Raw genomic sequence first — 17,035 nt, 5'->3', positions numbered from 1 at the left:
CACACACACACACACACACACACACACACACACACACACACACAGACACACACACACACACACACACACACACACACACACACACACACACACACACACACACACACAGATAATGACAAAGCCTGCTTCGGTGCTCAAGTTACGTGGAAGACCTTATGAAAAAAAGCTTGACAGTGAGATGGCAAACTAACAATGACACACGCATGCACGTACACACTCACGTAGGCACGCGCGCACACACACACACACACACACACACACACGCTATGTGCCAGGCAACCTCATCAAACCAGCTTTAATGAAGTCACTTCTACCAAACAGAAGAAGAGAGGAGAGGAGAGGAGAGGAGAGGAGAGGAGAGGAGTGGAGGACAAGGTCACCTGGATTGATGACGCTCGTTAGCCTAATAAGATACTTTAATGAAGCGCGCCAAACACTGTGGAGCAGTGTCCACACACACACACACACACACACACACACACACACACACACACACACACACACACACACACACACACACACACGACTAAAACGTTTGTTGTCTCTTTTAAACTTGCTGCTATTTTTGTCACATGCTCCGCTGACACACGCACACACACACGCACACATGCACATAGCAGCAATATTCGACCAATACAGTAAGTAATATTCCACAATCGGGTGTCTTTACCACTATTTCCTTACACGCTGAAGATTGCAATAGCGATAGCAAAGCAACACACTGCTGCAGATTAGCAGACTAAGCAGATTAGCATCTGTGCATCATGTGTTACATTTCTCCTGTTTGTATCAATAGCAGAGTGATATTTATCAGCGTCATATTCCATGTGCTTTATCTTGATTTGTGCTTGACTGGAAAGGCTATTTCAACCCATCAAACTGTTTGGCCAGAACTATCCACAACTTTCCAACATCCCATCATGCATTGCGCAGAATGAGTGCGGAAGTTCCAGCGCCGCAGCCAAGAGTGATCTACAAGCGGCTGCATCTGCGACGCGACATGAGCTTGTATGTTTGCTGTTCTCCGGAAGTGTCCCACAAATAATTCTACAGTAAATTCTCACGGAAACAGGTGGATACAGTATTACACTATAGCCAAACACTCACAGGCTCAGTTGTAAGTCTTAGGGCCGATACATACTCCATTTTTAGAGCCGAATTTATTTCAGTTCAGTTCTGTCTAAATTACACTATGCCGTCGTTCAGATGTTCGGTAGAGCGGGTAGGCCCTACCGTCATTCATTCGGCTGTTCGGTGCTGCCCAGATGTTGTAACTCCCCGAACCCCACCGAAACAAATTTGGCCTTAATGACATGAAAAACATAAAAATATTTTCTATTTTTTTGGCTTTTTTGACATTCAACATTCAGTGTTTCTTTTCTGTAATCTGTAGTTTTTGAAATATACTGTGTTTGTATCGTTCCAATGCACCATTTTCCAGTTCAGTTGTTGCGTTCACCCTCACCTACAACCACCTCCTCCCCTGGATGATGATGCGTACGTCCAGAGGAAAATTAACTCCCTTTTCTGAGCCTTATTTTTCAAAAAACTAGAGATTATAGAAAAACCACTGAATGTTGAATGCTAATTTTTTTGGGGTGTAATTGAGGTCAGGAAACATGAAAAAAGTCAAAAAAATTAAAAAATAAAAATGGGGACGCAAGTCGAGACCCGAAACCCCGATGGGCTTGGGCTACATCACCGAGGATACGTCCCAGGTGCATCCATGCAAAGTTTTTTCGTTATATATATATATACATATATATATATATATATATATATATATATATATATATATATTTTTTTTTTTTTTTTTTTATTTTTATGTCATGACCCCTTTAAAAGTGAAGTATGCATCAGCCCTTAGTTGCCAACAAGTGTTGTACGCAAAAATAGCCAAATGTAAATGTTTTCCCCTTCCCTTTAGGATCTCCCTTTCACCACCCATGGAAGTGTGTCTGACACACATGCACGCACGCACGCACACACACAGACACACACACACACGCACGCACGCACATATGCACGCACAGAGACACACACACGCACATACACACACCCTCACGTGCACCCAGCCCTCACCTCTCCTTCTGAAGAGTGCAGCAGGAGGTCCTTTCGACAGGAGGCCTTGAAGTCTCCCACCCCGGCGTTCACCTCCACGCCCCGCGGGGCCTCCAGGGTCAGGGAGCGCGTGGGGGACTCCAACCTGGGGGGAGGGGGAGGAAAAACGTTGGTTATCTATAGTATCTATCAGGAGCACACGCACACATACTGTATACGCTAGGGGTGTAACGATATAGTAACTGAATTGAAAAATCGATTTTAATTTGCAATGATCTACTATATTGTTTGCAAAAGCAAAATATCGTACCGTTTTGGCTTTGTATCGTATCGTATCGTTTTAAAATGTGGTAATCGGTATCGAATCGTTTTGCAATGCAAATAATTGATTGCATGGACACTAAGTATTTGTGCCTTGTATGTGGCAATTTTAAGAGGGAAAATGAAAAAGAGGGGTCTAATTACTTTTCCATTCCATATAGCTACTCTTGGTCTATCGATAAATGTGTGTAATCTCTGTGTTCATGTCAAGGTGGGTTTGTCCATATGTGTTGAAATATAATGTCTGTGTATTTGCTAGATAATCACAGAGTTTACTTCCATAATAATGGATTTTTTACATATTTTACACAGATTTCATTGCTTTGCTAAATAGTTACTATATCGATTTTAAAGCATTGAATCGAATCGTATCGCCATGAATGAACCAATATCGTCCATGTATCGTATCGTTAACCATGTATCGTGATGGGTGATGCGTATCGTATCGTTGTTAAAATGTATCGTTACACCCCTAGTACACGCAGAGCGACGTGAACTTGTTGTTCTAGAGAATTCAAGCGCCTCTGGAAGAAACGTACTGTATACTAGAGATGTGCATATCGTGGTTTTAGCCGCAGTTTGGGTGGATTTGGGTCAATCAAACACTGTATGATAATTATTAATTAATAGTGGATAAACCGCGGGTTAAATATTGCAGGAAATACATTTATGACATCTTTCTAGCATGCTTATTATAGCTTTTAAAAAGCACAAAATCTCAGCATGTGTTTGTAATATTTTAATATAACATTCATTTTCCATCACGCACAAATTCGCCGCCTACACGTCCCTCCACTTCCAAAACAACCACACAGTGGAGCACCAAATATCTTTGCCAAAAGATATCCGATCTACAATCTCACAACGTGTCGTATGATCTGATATAAAAAATAATAATAGTCCTGAAATATTTTTGAAAATGTTTTAATAATGCAAATCTTGTATGGGGTTGGCACATAATGTTTTCAGATGGCCCTCGCCCCCAGCTATTCATTTCAATGAAAGTTGCTCAGTTGCAGTGTTCAGTTACTAGTTCGTAGCGGCGGTAGCGCTCCTTTTCTGCCTGTTTCTTTGGTTAGCAAGTAGCAACAGGTTAGCCAGCCACATAACACCAATAACAACCACGTTGTCTGCTTTGCTACTGTTGTGAGGTGGTGAACCAATCGCAGAAGACTGCCTCTTTGGCAACACCCATCCCAGAAACGACTGTAAATGGAAGGCTTTCAGACTTAATAATGGCGTGAAACGAAATGTAAATTCAGGCCGAGTGTCAGGCTAGGCTTAGTTTCGACAGCCAAAATAATTTGGGCTACCTTGACATGAACCACTGGTATGTGGAACATGCTGAGCTGTATTATGATTAGGTCCAGTTGCTATTCAGCTAGTCTAAGTGTGAAGAGTGAACAGTAATAAATGGACCTCCAGTAAACTGTACAGCCAGCATTTTCCTTCTAACTTCCACCACCTTTTTTAACATTTAAACCTTAAGGGAAGCGCTCCTCTCAAAGCAAACACAAAAGCCTTATGAAAAGCGCTGAGCTGCTCCTTCTGTGGAGCGCTTCCAATAACTTGGAAAAGTTCAACTTTTTAATGGGAAAGCGGTGATAACGTCGTGGATGAAACAGAGTCTGATGTCATGCGATCCACTTTGAACCGATCCATTCCATTCCCAACACAGAAGAGTGCGCACACACAAGTGAAAGAGAGAGTTCGGTTATTTTTTTTATTTCAAACATTTAACGTTTTATAAAATACACACAATACTGTACATACGTACAACATAATGAGAAAATTATATCTCCATTCAGTAACCGATGTACTGAATGGCGTTGCGTCAACCAGTGCTATTTCACCGTGTCGGTTGGTGTGTTCCATCTGTTGTTTATGTCATGTGTGACATGCTGACACATACAGTAACCATGCTGATGGTTTGATGTTCAGCCTTGGTGTCAACAAAGATGAGTGCCATGCACATCCATACATCTGGTTGATGTCAGGTGGAAACCTTGTACTGTATGTCCCAAATCTGTCCTTTTTTTTTATCAATCAGAAAGAACATGTCCTGTATAGTTGAAAAATCTAAAACAATCTACAAGCAAACAACACTCACAAATCGATGTAACACATTGTGAACTTGTTTGGCTATTTTCACCATTTATGTGCAAGACTTGTCTGATGAAGTATGGCATTAATTTACAAAAGAAAACCAAAAGAACACATGAAGAGTAGAAATATGGACAAACAAGGTTTCCGTCTGACAGCAATATGCTTGCTTGCAAAAGCAGTCAGACACAAGAATCAATACGTTCTTCTGACAGCACGTTATCAGTTGCGCAGTGCCAGCACATCACTGGTTATCCATTGAATTTCACAATCGAATCATAGAACCAGAAAGTAACAAATTACATGTAGGCTACTCAAGTACTGTACTTGTATGTATCCTACTGACTCACCAGCCGGTGAGGAGCCCCCACCGGGAGGACGTACTATTTGGAGGATTTCATTACTTTTACTTTGGCACTGTAAGTATATTTTGATGCCAATACTTTTGCTGGGTGGGTGGACTTTTACTCAAGTGACATTTTTTACAGGCCATTAAAAAGATTGTTATTATTATTTAACTTTTACTAAAAGAGTCATTTGTATATCGTCTCTGTTCAGGTTGAAACCGTGGAAAAGTCTAACTGATACTGAGGATCTACAGTATTAAGAATCAGACCTCCAAGCTCAAAATGTGTCACTTTGCGCCACATTTCGAGCTTGCAGATCTGCTACTTTTGATACTTTTGGGTGATGCTGTAGTATGATTAGATAACACATTCATTTAAAAAACAGTGAAAGTAAAAAAAAAATATGGAGGTTTTTGCGAGACAGCAAATATATACTATAGTTACTCATTTTGGGGGTGAACTACTCCTCTAAATATTGTACTACAGTGTAATACAATATTTAAAGGATATATAAATTACTTTTATTTATTGATTACTCACGCCATGGAGACTTGATTTCAATAATATATATTTTTGTATTTATCACTTTCCTAAGACATAAATTGGATTAGGCTATAGTAAATTTACCCCCACTGACATGCAGAATCAATGGTGGTAAATGTATTGTAATTTGTTGTCTTAAGAATGCGACAAATACCCAACAAATATTATTGAAAGTCTCCACGGTGTGAGTAATCAATAAATAAAAGTCATCCTCCTCTAACAATGAGTACTTCTTCCACCTCTGCAGTGCATAGTACACACTGTTGCACATCGTCCATCACACACACGCACACACGCACGCACACGTTTGCGCGCGCACGCACGCACGCACGCGCGCACGCACGCGCGCACGCACGCACACACACACACACACACACACACACACACACACACACACACACACACACACACACACACACACACACACACACACACACACACACACACACACACACACCGGTGTCACACTCCATAAAACAGCACCCAGCTTCGTCCTGGTGACGGAGAGGGCAGGAAACATCATGGCTGACCCTTCTCCGTCCTGCGGTCAACAACACCTGCTCCACAGAGCAGAGGGTCCAGTCTTTCAGAGACCATTACCTCCAGGGCCGGTTCCTGGCATAGGCAACATAAGCGGTCGCTTAGGGCCACAACCATAAGGGGGCCACATCACAGGGAGAAGACTGCAACGCGTTTTGAGCTTGTAGAACAGCTATTTTTCACTATATACATTGTGGAGTGAGTGTGAAGTGGCCCTCTCGACATGTGGCCAAGACCCACAGGTTAATATCGGAATACTGATATATTATTGATTTCAGCTGTTACCCACTTTAATTACTTCAGTCTATAGTAGTAGCATAATGACCAGTGCTATAGTCTTTTTTGTCAATGTATTTGCATTTCATAAGGTTAACATACGAACATATAAATGTATTTGAAATTAAATAATAATGTTACTTTTCAGGATTCCAGTAAAAAAAAAATAGCTAAAAAGAATACAGGATTCCAATTTAAAACAATTTGAAAATAATGGATCACCGCAATGCTTGTAGATCAATTTTTTTTACAATATGCATTGTGGCCCTCTGGAGTGATTGTGAAATATAGTGGCCCTCTCCATCATCTAAGTTGCCCACTCCTACCCTATCCAAATGCTACTTATTATTTTAATGCGCAATAAAATTTAGATCTCACACAAGACGACAGAACTGAAAATATGCCACATACTGTAGAGTTGAATAGGCCTACAAGTTGCAATTTGAGACCAAAAGAACACAGGATGAAGGTGTGTGATGTTTTGTATGAATCTGATTCAAATCAATTGTTGTTTTTTCTTGTTATAACATTACACTCATGTTTTTGGACAAATTAAACAGTGTCTAGAAATAGATAATGTATTATAATAGTTATATCTTGGTTTTGAAATGTTTTTCATTAGAGCATAGGCCTACATGTTTCTGTTTTAATAGCTTTTAACCAGAGAGAATGATCTAATAATGTTTTACCTCCATTGTAAACTTTATTGTGTGTTATAGGTAGAACTGTCTGATCTGTGCCAAAATGCAGATTTCTATGCATTTCTGGGGTTTTGACCGCCCCTCAAAACCCCAAATATTTTTGGCCGCCCGCAATCTCTGGGAGTTGGCAACCCTATGTGTAGTTAGTAGATACATGCTTGAGTGCTAACAACAGACACCACATGTTCTACTAGATAGAAGAAGACATTATTATTTATAACTTTGGTTTTGGCGATTCAAAGACAGTTAATAAGTGCGCGCGTCCGTCAGTGGGGGGCCACCTAAAATAATCTTGCTTAGGGCCACCTGAACCCTAGAACCGGCCCTGATTACCTCTCACACCACCACAGAGACCATTACCTCTCACACCACCACAGAGACCATTCATTTAACACCAGGACAGCAGCTGGGGGTCACCATCAACCAGTGGTGGACAAGCCATAAAGTATCCAAACACATAAATACTTTTATAAAGTTTACAGATAGGCTACTAACAAAAAACTGCATTTAAAGGGATAGTTCACCCCCAAAATGTATTTTTTCCCATCGATTGCTCACCCTATGGAGACTTGAATTCATGGATATTTTGTTGTTGCAGTCCTAAGCCAATCATTTGAGGAGGCTCTTTGTGTCTCCATAGGGAACCACTGCTGGTCATCACATTATTGGCTGTGAGTGCCGCACTGCAAGCTTGTAGATCTGCTATTTTTGAAAAAATCTTGCAAATTAGAATATTTTGACTATGAATGTCTTCTAAATCCTTCTTCTAAATCAGTGGATCTCAAACTTTTTACTGTCAATGTCAACATCACATGTATTTGGCTGTGGACCCCCATCTCAAAATATGTTTTTCCAGGGACAACCCCCCCTCCCACCCCCCAGAAGCAAATACAGTATTCAAGTTACAAATGCTTTTTTTAAATGCTTTTAGATATATTCAAAGATCTCGGTGCCACGCTGTGAGCTTGAATACATCTGCTATTCTGTAATAGCTAATGGATCAAGTGGTTCCAGGAGTAAATAGACAGTCCACCACCTGCCATCAACCCTCCACTGACCCGTCGGCTGCTATACGGAGGCTCCATAGATCATGGTGAATGCTTACTACCACTGTATGTCACCTATTATTACATCACCATCCATCTGCCCCGCGCGCAGAGACTTACAGCTGACATTGACCTTCCTTGAACTGTGAGCACGGTTCATGGGAACGTGCTGTAGGCACCCTGAGCCTAACCATCCATGATAAACCGTCAGAGTTAGCACCAGTTTGTTTTATTATTCAGCCAATTTAGAAAAAGGACGGAATCTAAAAAGACATTTTTCTGTATTATATTGTTTGATTTTTATTGTCTCCACGAGCCGAAGGCATGGGGGAGAGTATGTTTTCGCCTCCGGCAGTCCGTCCGTCCGTCCGTCCGTCCGTCCGTCCGTGCGTGTGTCCGTGCGTGCGTCCGTGCGTCCGTCCGTGCGTCCATCCAGTTTGTTATATAATGTGTTTGCAAAACACATTTTTGTACACTACTCTTAGAGTTTTTGTCCACAAATCCTACAAATCGGTAGACAGTACTTCTACAGTCATGTGAACAACATGGATCTGTCCGATTTTCCATATTCCATCCTGATTGGCTACAATTGGCTTCCAAAGTTTGCAGGATTGCTCCGTTTTGAACAAAATGCCTCAAATCAGGAATACAGCGTGCAATCTTGGTGAAATTGGGTGCGCACGTTCCCACTAGGCCTAAGAAATGCCACTACAAATTTCTATATATAACAGGGCAATTTGTGTTATTACCTTTAACTCCACCGATAAGTGCAAAACTTTGTATGTGCACTCCCTAGAGGCTAAGGATAAACCTTTGCCATGCATTTTTCACATTTGCCTTTTATAGCGCCACCAGGAGGACAGCTTATGTAAAACACATTCTGACTGCCATGAAAGGTCTAAGATTGGCGAAGAACACATGCCACGATTTTTACATTGGCCTATTATAGCACCACCAGGACGCCTGGCCTGGTGGAGACCTCTGATCAGAAGAGCACTGCTTCTAGTTAGTTTTGTAATTACACAATACTGTTTGAGTTATGTCTCCTTCTTTTCTAAAGTCAAGTTGTTATTTCATTGAACTAAAACAATATATTTTCTTGTTTTTCTCACACCTAGTTTTAGTTTTTAGTGTAGTTTTAGTCAACAGTAATAACCTTAGCAAAACACAACGGGAGAAGCGCACACCTAAGTTGGTGAGGTGCTGACCAACATGAACTTTGGTTCATATTAAAGTTTTGCATCATGGCTGAAGAGCTGTGCGGCCTCTTTCTTTCTTAAACAGTAATAACCTTACCATACACCAGCTACCAGTCTACAGAAGGCTGGTTGATCCCATATGGAGAGGAAGAGAACAATACATAAATCTGCAGAGCAAAGTTACTGATCATTCCAAACAACCTGAATCAGTGAACGCCTGGCCTGGAACAGGGGCCAGTCAGTGAAAAGCCAATTAAGCCAATCATCTTATTAAAAAGTCCATCCCAGTCACGGGACTCCCTCTTTCATTGGTGTGTCGCCTAAACCCAAACATTTAAATTCACAAAAAACATACCTAACCCTAACCTTAACCCTAATCCTAAGCACACAGATATGCGTAAACATATCCCCAAAAACTAACCCTAACCCTGTCCACCTGAACGAAACACCTGGAAAAGAGACTCTGATGAACAAATAATCCATGATGGCTGGGGACATGGTCACCTGATTAAACATTCACTCTTAACCCTCTAAGGCCCGCATTAAGAAATACTTGAAATACAAAATTGAAAAAAATCAGATGGTGTTGTAGGAGTCTTAATCAGAGGAAAATGTAATGTTTTTTTCAAAAAAATGTTTTTGTAAGATTTAGCCATAAATCAAAAATCATAAATCATGCTCTAATTTACATATGGGGGATATTTTTCACAATAATAACATATGTACATGTTCTAGACATTCTAATGATCACCAAAAAAAATAGTACAGGCATTTTACTTATGTTTTTGTGAGGTATAGCTTCCATGAAAAAGTGAGATGTTGTTCGTCAAAACTCTGGAATTTCAGCGGGTGTGGCGGGTGTGAATGTCAGCCCCTGTGGGGGGTATTTATATGCAAATATTGTGGCCAATGGCATTGTAATACTAAACAATAGAATCCAATGGTGGTGTTTAGGTGGTAGGGGGAGCTAAAATAAAATGATTTAAACCTTTTTTTGGATAAAATACAAACGTTGTAATATTACAACCGTGGGCCTTAGAGGGTTAAGGCTCATGCATATTCCAGGTGACTTTTTTAGGTGATAAGCTATCACCATTTCAGGTGATGTCAGAAAGTAAAAGCGGAGGAGATGCGCCGGGGTTTGCGGTGAAGCCTCTTCACAGCGGTTAACGGCGTAATGTTGTAGTTTTCTGACCTTAGAAAACCACACCGCCGTGATAGCTGCTCACTCCTCCCTGAAGTATGCATGAGCCATCATTCAACGGGGCGGCAGTAGCTCAGGGGTAGAGTGGCCATATATATACACACACATAATGTATCTTATTGTACCTCAGTAGCCTATTAATTCTGTTACAAGGCAGTGAATGCTGTAACGCATCAGTGAAAGACAAGTGCGCTGTCAGGTCGAAACACGCTGTATAAATACAAGCTGCTGAACACTGAATTGAGCTGTGGGACAGAGCGTGTTGATCCGGGCTGCTCTTAACATCCCTACAGCCGGAACGCAAGAACAAGGTCAGCATCCCCGTTAGTGAACTCATCAGATCGGGACAAACGGAAAGCAATAAGGCAAAGACCTCTAACGCTAATGTTTCCACGACATCAGTGCTTGTTTGACACACTGCAGCAGAATCGTTACGGCTGACGCTAAAACTAAGAGAGGTCCCGATGAAAAGTGACAACCCAACAACCCAGAGAGAACACTGCGTCTTTTACTGCGTGGCCGATTTGTTCTTAGTCCGTTAACTCTTTCCTCCAAGAAGGAGAGGGACGTAGTGTTTGTTTGTCGCTAATCATGGCTGTCATCTGCACTGAAGCAGTGACTGTTGTCTCAGGCCATCCCTGTAATTTACTTTTTTCATCTACGGCAGTGGTTTTCAAGGACCACCATTTGATGACATTTAGCATCTCAGACCTAGGTTTGATAAAATAGTGTATGCCGTAGGAGGGGCGTGGCTAGCTTGATTGACAAGCTCCCAACCAATAGCACGTATTGACCCACACCAGCTGCTCTTTCCCAACCAATAGAATCCGGGTACCATTTCCATTTTCAGGACAGGATGTAGAAAGATGGCGGCATGCACACACTCGCTAAACAGGCTTCATTTACGCTCTGTAGAGTTATGGGCGTAGCTTTGTCCATCTTTTTTTTTAATAGTCTATGGTTCTGAGCTACCACTAGACTTGCGTCCCGTCAACCACTTTGAGAAACCCTGCACAAGTATTAGGGCCTGTCCATACTTTGACCAAAACCATAGATTTTGGTCAAAAGGGTCCTTTTCGACCATAAAATGATGTCCCTTGTGACTACTGAAAAGCATTAGACCGAATGAGAGTTCGGAAATTTGCACGTCGGAAAACACAACTCACCGAACATTTCGGAGATACTATGGACAGGCCTTTAGACCCTGTTGGAGATGTGTCCTTCCTCTCCTTTTATCTTACAGTAAATACTTGTGAAAAGAAAACCATATTGCAATGAACCAAGTGATTTAATATACTTAGAGTATAATCACTTTTATTGCAGCGTTGCAGAATAATACTGTACAAAGCCAGCATTATTTGACTCTTGTAGCATTGCGTTAGTATATGTTAGTTCTCTTGACTCTGCATAATCTAAAGAAAAAAAATATATATATATATCGTGGGAATGGAAAGTGTTCTCATTCTCAATAAAAAAGGAAGAACAAACTGATAAGAGGTGCTTAGAACTTTTAAGTAATACGAAATGCATCATCGAACTATCACACTCGACAGGATAAGGCCTATCTTACGTTGCTTCGTACAATACGAGTTTGATATTCTCATATGCACAACAGTAAGAGATATAGTAGCCAGGTTACGCAGGCAGTTGTAACAGTATGCAGTTATAAAACACATTCTTCCTACAACCAACTTGCACACAATCAGCAGAAAACTGCTGACACACCCAAATGAGGAGTGCGTGCCACAGTGATAGTTTAGGTCAGCTATACATATCACTGATTGGTCAAAGTACCTTCCGCAAAGTAATGACTTCACATAATGTCTCAGTTGCACTTTACTTTTTCTATCTACATGAAATCTGCAACTTTTGGCAAACGTTCCACCCAGGGATGCTGGCATTCAAGTGCTTAAACGTCACGTTTAAAGTTACTACTTACTAGTCCTTGCCCGTTCAAACATATGTGCCCTGAATTATGTGCAGTTTGGGTTATGGGGTGAGCACAGTATATGAGGGATTGAATGTAGGAGTATCAGAAGTAATGTTGGAGAACCCAGACGTATCAGTGTTATTTCAGTCATCTCCAAATGTGGGCACTGTTTCAGCATGTGGCTGTTACTTTGGCGGCGGTATCAGTGATGTCAGTTATCTCCAAATGTGGGCACTGTTTAGTATCAGTGATGTAAGCATGCGTGTATATCAGACAGACATCGGACAGACAGATATTTGGTTGTTTATTAGTAGGATATTCTCTCAAGTTTTCCTCTTGACATACAATAGCCTATTTCTGCACTGTAATATGGCATAAATGTATGGTGTTATAAAGTATTAGTAACAATGTCAATCAGGGGCGGGGGCGGGAGTGGCTCGGGGGTAGAGTTGCCATCTTAGAACACGGAGGTTTCCCAGTTCGATCCCGGGCTCCCCCAGAGTTAGTGTCGAAGAGTCCTTGAGCAAGACTCTGAACCCCTACTGTATTTGCTCCCGGTGAGCAGGTTGGTGCCTTGCTTGGTTTCCTCCGCCATCGGTGTGTGAATGGGTGAATGTAATGCACAATCTCTGTAAAGCGCCTTGGATAAAGGCGATATATAAATACATAAGCTACCATTTAAAACGATATTTACAGGACTGTCCCGAGAACCCCTGGTCTAAACGTCCCTATTGACAAAAAAAAAAAAAACAGTGTTTGCAAAACTGGGGACCTTTTTAATGTGCAGCACGAATGAGAGAGAAGCTACGCGAGAGAAAGAACCCCAGCTCTGAACAGCTCAAGGAAACGTCAGCAGCTGGGAATTGTAAAGTTGAATGATGCTCCGTGATAGAAGGTGGAGACTTGACCCCTGGAGATGTGGAGCAAGAGGCGGTGGTGGAAGAAGTATACTCACATGTTTTACTTGAGTAAAAGTAGCAATACTGCAATATAGAAATACTCTGTTACAAGTAATCCAGAATTCAAATTTTACTTAAGTAGTAGTAGTAAAAGTACAAAGGTATTGGAAAAAAAATGCACTTAAAGACATAATGTCCTATTTCATGTTTTCAAACAATCTTTTGAAAATAGCCGATTTACAACCTTGCGATGCAACACATTGCTATGTTCAAATGTCAAATGAAAAGTGGTTAAAGGGGTCTTGACATCAAAAACATTTCAGGAATCAACATAATTGTAGTGAAGTAAAAATATAATATTTGCCTTTGAGATGTTATGGAGTAGAAGTAAAATTAGTACTTGAGTAAATGTACGTATTTTTCTTTACACCACTGAGCGAGAGGCGGTGCATCTCTCCAAGGTCGTCACTCTGGTAAAACATGACAGAAAGGGTCACGATCGATATCTAGCAGGGGAACAACAAAGACAGACGAAGCATAGGTCATCTGTGCAGGGTCAGAGGTGAAAAGGTTATACGCCCAAATAATGAGTGCACACTGTAAAATCCCTCAGGGCCATATTTTCCGCCCGGCGCAATGTGGCACTTTAACGTGTGCGTGATGATCCCGTCTTCCATTTGTGTCCCAAGTAAATTGAAGTGGCAGTATTATGTCACTTTGTTATTGTGAATAAAACATAATTTTGTCGAATATGGTAGAGTATGTTAACACAATTTAATCCATTCTCTGCCCCCAAAAAAAACCTGTTTAACTCCTTCTCCACCAGGCCCAAGAAACCTGAGAATTGAATAAGCCTTAATTAAAAAAATAATGTTTGATCTCAGCGGAACTAAAATTGGCCGGAACTAAACCTCCGCGAACGGTTTCAACACGGACCCATTATGGGACGGACCTATTGCGCAGAATGTGCAGGCAGCTTCCGGCGCCGCAGCCGAGATTGATCTACAAGCTCACAACGGTTGCATCTGCGACGCGACGTGAGCTTGTATGTCTTCTGTTAACCGGAAGTGTCCCGCAAATAATGCTACAGTAAATTCTCGCGGAAACAGGTGGATAGGGGCCGTTTGCTTTCTGTTATATACAACACGGCTTGCAGATAGAGAACGGGATGGACGGATTTTCACCGGGTTTGTTTTGAAGCTGTGAACTACCCGCACGTGTCCGATCACGACACGATGGAAACTCTAGTGCCCACGTTAAAAGGCAAGGGAAGACAAGAAGTGAAAGACAGCGATTGGATTTTCTTGGGTTGCTCGGGTGGTCGCGGTGAATGAGTTTTTAACTTACAGTACAGACTGGGAGTGGTTGTATTTTGTCTCCCTGCTCTTCTATTGAGACATTTAGATGGTGTCAAACGTCATGTCTCACCTAACCACGAGTTTCCTACGCCCCATAGTGCATTGCACAGACGTCTGCACCGAGCTTCCGCCGCCGAATTACAAGCTCACAACGGGTTGCATCTGCGACGCGACGTGAGCTTGTATGTCTGCTGTTAAACCCGGAAGTTTGGTCCTGATAGTCTCCAGTAAACTCCCGGGGAAACTTGTGGATAGGATCTGACTCACATTCGGACCTGAACTGTCAGTCTTTTTTAAAGTCATCATGGTATACGTTTACTAAATTATGGTTGCATTCATTTTCAAATTAATGATAAAGTAGGCTATGTTTCTACTAGGCTTTCTACTGATTATACAGAGTGAAGTCCTGCCCTCCAGCCAATAGCATTCATTTAATTTGTTCATTTCTGGAGCGGATGTAGAAAGAACAATTGCTGATAGGCTTCATGTGTGGTCTGTAGAAACCAATGGCGTGACGCTGTCCATACCTTTTTACAGTCTATGGTACAGTACAGACGTGGTGTGGTTTTCAAGCTGAATTTCTCAGACAGTAATGGAGTCGAGGAGAGAGGTGTTCTCTGCTGTGTGCCGATTGCCACCGTAAATATAATGAACACTTTTTACACCCTGAGTTACAACTATTGATCTGCAAACGAAATAAAGAAATAAACAGAAAGACCAGAGTGTGCTGCCACACATCAGGGTGCAAAAAACTGGAGCAGGCCTGAGTGGGAATACTCATGTGGTGCAGTACAGGTTGTATGATCGGAGAAACCCTTATAAATCATTTTATGTACGCTGACGATCTAACTATACTTTCCCCGAGTAGCAGTGGGTTCCAACTGCTGCTCAATATCTGCACTAATTATGGGATTGACTTTGATATTAAGTATAATGCTAAGAAGAGCATGGTCTTGATCTGTAGAACAAAGGATGACTTAGAAATCAAGTTGCCTGCCTTTTACCTGTCTGGTCAAACAATGTGTGTGTCAAAAAGTACAAAATATCTTGGGCATATTATTACAGACACCCTAGAGGATGATGAGGATATGTCAAGACAGAGGAGAATGCTTTATGTACAAGCAAACATGTTGGTTCGTAAATTTCACCATTGTACTACTGATGTTAAAGTAAACCTGTTTAGAGCTTACTGCACCCCTCTATATACAGCCCCTCTGTGGGTGAAGTATAAGAGAGAGAGCTTACGGAAGCTGCAAGTAGCCTACAATGACTGCCTTCGTATACTGTTGAAGAAACCCAGGAGCACAAGAGCCAGTGAGCTCTTTGTTACGTTGGGACTTCCCACTTTCATGGCTCTGTTGAGGAACCTGACTTACAAGTTCATTTGCAGGCTGGATCGCTCATTGAATGGATTAATTGGTCAGATGACAGACCCCGGCAGAAGCTCTGTCAGGTACACGTCCTCCATTAGAGGACACTGGCATGAGTGCCTCTTTAGCTCCGGTGGGGCTCGGTGAACATTGAAACAGTATGAGTGCCTCTTGTAGCTCCGGTGTGGGCTTGGTGAATGTACTCTTTTATTTTATTTTCTTATCTTTGTAATGTGTTGTCTTTACCATGTGGGCCCTGAGCCTGTAATAAAGTTTATATATAATACTATAAAATCATACTTTTTATGCTGGAAAGCATCTTCAGCCTCACAAAAATCCTATCCGATCACCTACAGTCCTCAGATTTGGAGCTGGAAACTGCCAGTGATCTGATCTGTTCAGTTATCCATAACCTAGGTGCGAGTGAATCACGTTTGTCATATTAGTTCTATTCATTATTGTTTGTTGCCAAAATTAATTCTCCCCTGCTCTAAAAAAGCCAGCTCCCCCATAGCCCCCCCAGTCACAATTCTCTGGAGCCGCCGCTGGTTACTAGTACTGTAAATGTAAGTACCAAAAGCAATAGTACTAATTACACAGAATGTCCCATTTCACCCTTTTTTAATGTGTGAAAATCATTATAGCTGATCTACAAGTTGCATTGCGACTCACTGTGAGCTTGTAGATCGACTATTTTCAAATAGCCAAAGTATACGTATCGGGGTGTCGTGGTTACATGTTTTGTAATAATAATCAAAATCTGCAACGTAACTAAAGCTTCCAAATAATTGTAGTGCAGTAAAAGCACAATATTTGTAGTGCAGTAGAAGTAAAACGACTGAAAATGGAAAATAAAGTAATAATGCCAAATTGTACTTAAGTGCAGTGCTTGAGTAAATGTACTGAGTTACTTTACACCCCTGAGCGGGGGTGAGGGAGGAGAGAAACAGAGTGTGAAATGGAACAGAAGGGCAGTCTCTCTCCTCATGTTTATGGGTGACACTCTTCACCTGGACAGGAGAGAGCTGTAAAGGAGAGATGCTGGGAGACACACACACACACACACACACACACACACACACACACACACACACACACACACACACACACACACACACACACACACACACACACACA

At 41.6% G+C, this 17,035-nt stretch overlaps 1 protein-coding gene across 1 annotated transcript in view; it reads right to left on the bottom strand.

Annotated features, from left to right (window-relative positions):
* Positions 1 to 17,035, bottom strand: part of LOC308281723 (zeta-sarcoglycan-like) — a gene marked incomplete at both ends in the record, with an annotated part of 572,868 nt that overhangs the window by 43,487 nt on the left and 512,346 nt on the right. The window contains one exon of the mRNA XM_080722001.1: positions 2,083 to 2,206. Within this exon, the coding sequence (XP_080578127.1) occupies positions 2,083 to 2,206 (124 nt within the window). The remainder of the gene's footprint in view (positions 1 to 2,082; positions 2,207 to 17,035) is intronic.

The sequence above is a fragment of the Nannobrachium achirus genome (assembly GCF_963921795.1).
Source record: "Nannobrachium achirus genome assembly, chromosome: 3".
Classification (NCBI taxonomy): Eukaryota; Metazoa; Chordata; class Actinopteri; order Myctophiformes; family Myctophidae; genus Nannobrachium; species Nannobrachium achirus.
Note: the sequence above shows the minus strand (reverse complement) of the source record. Positions and strands in the feature narration are given on the sequence as shown.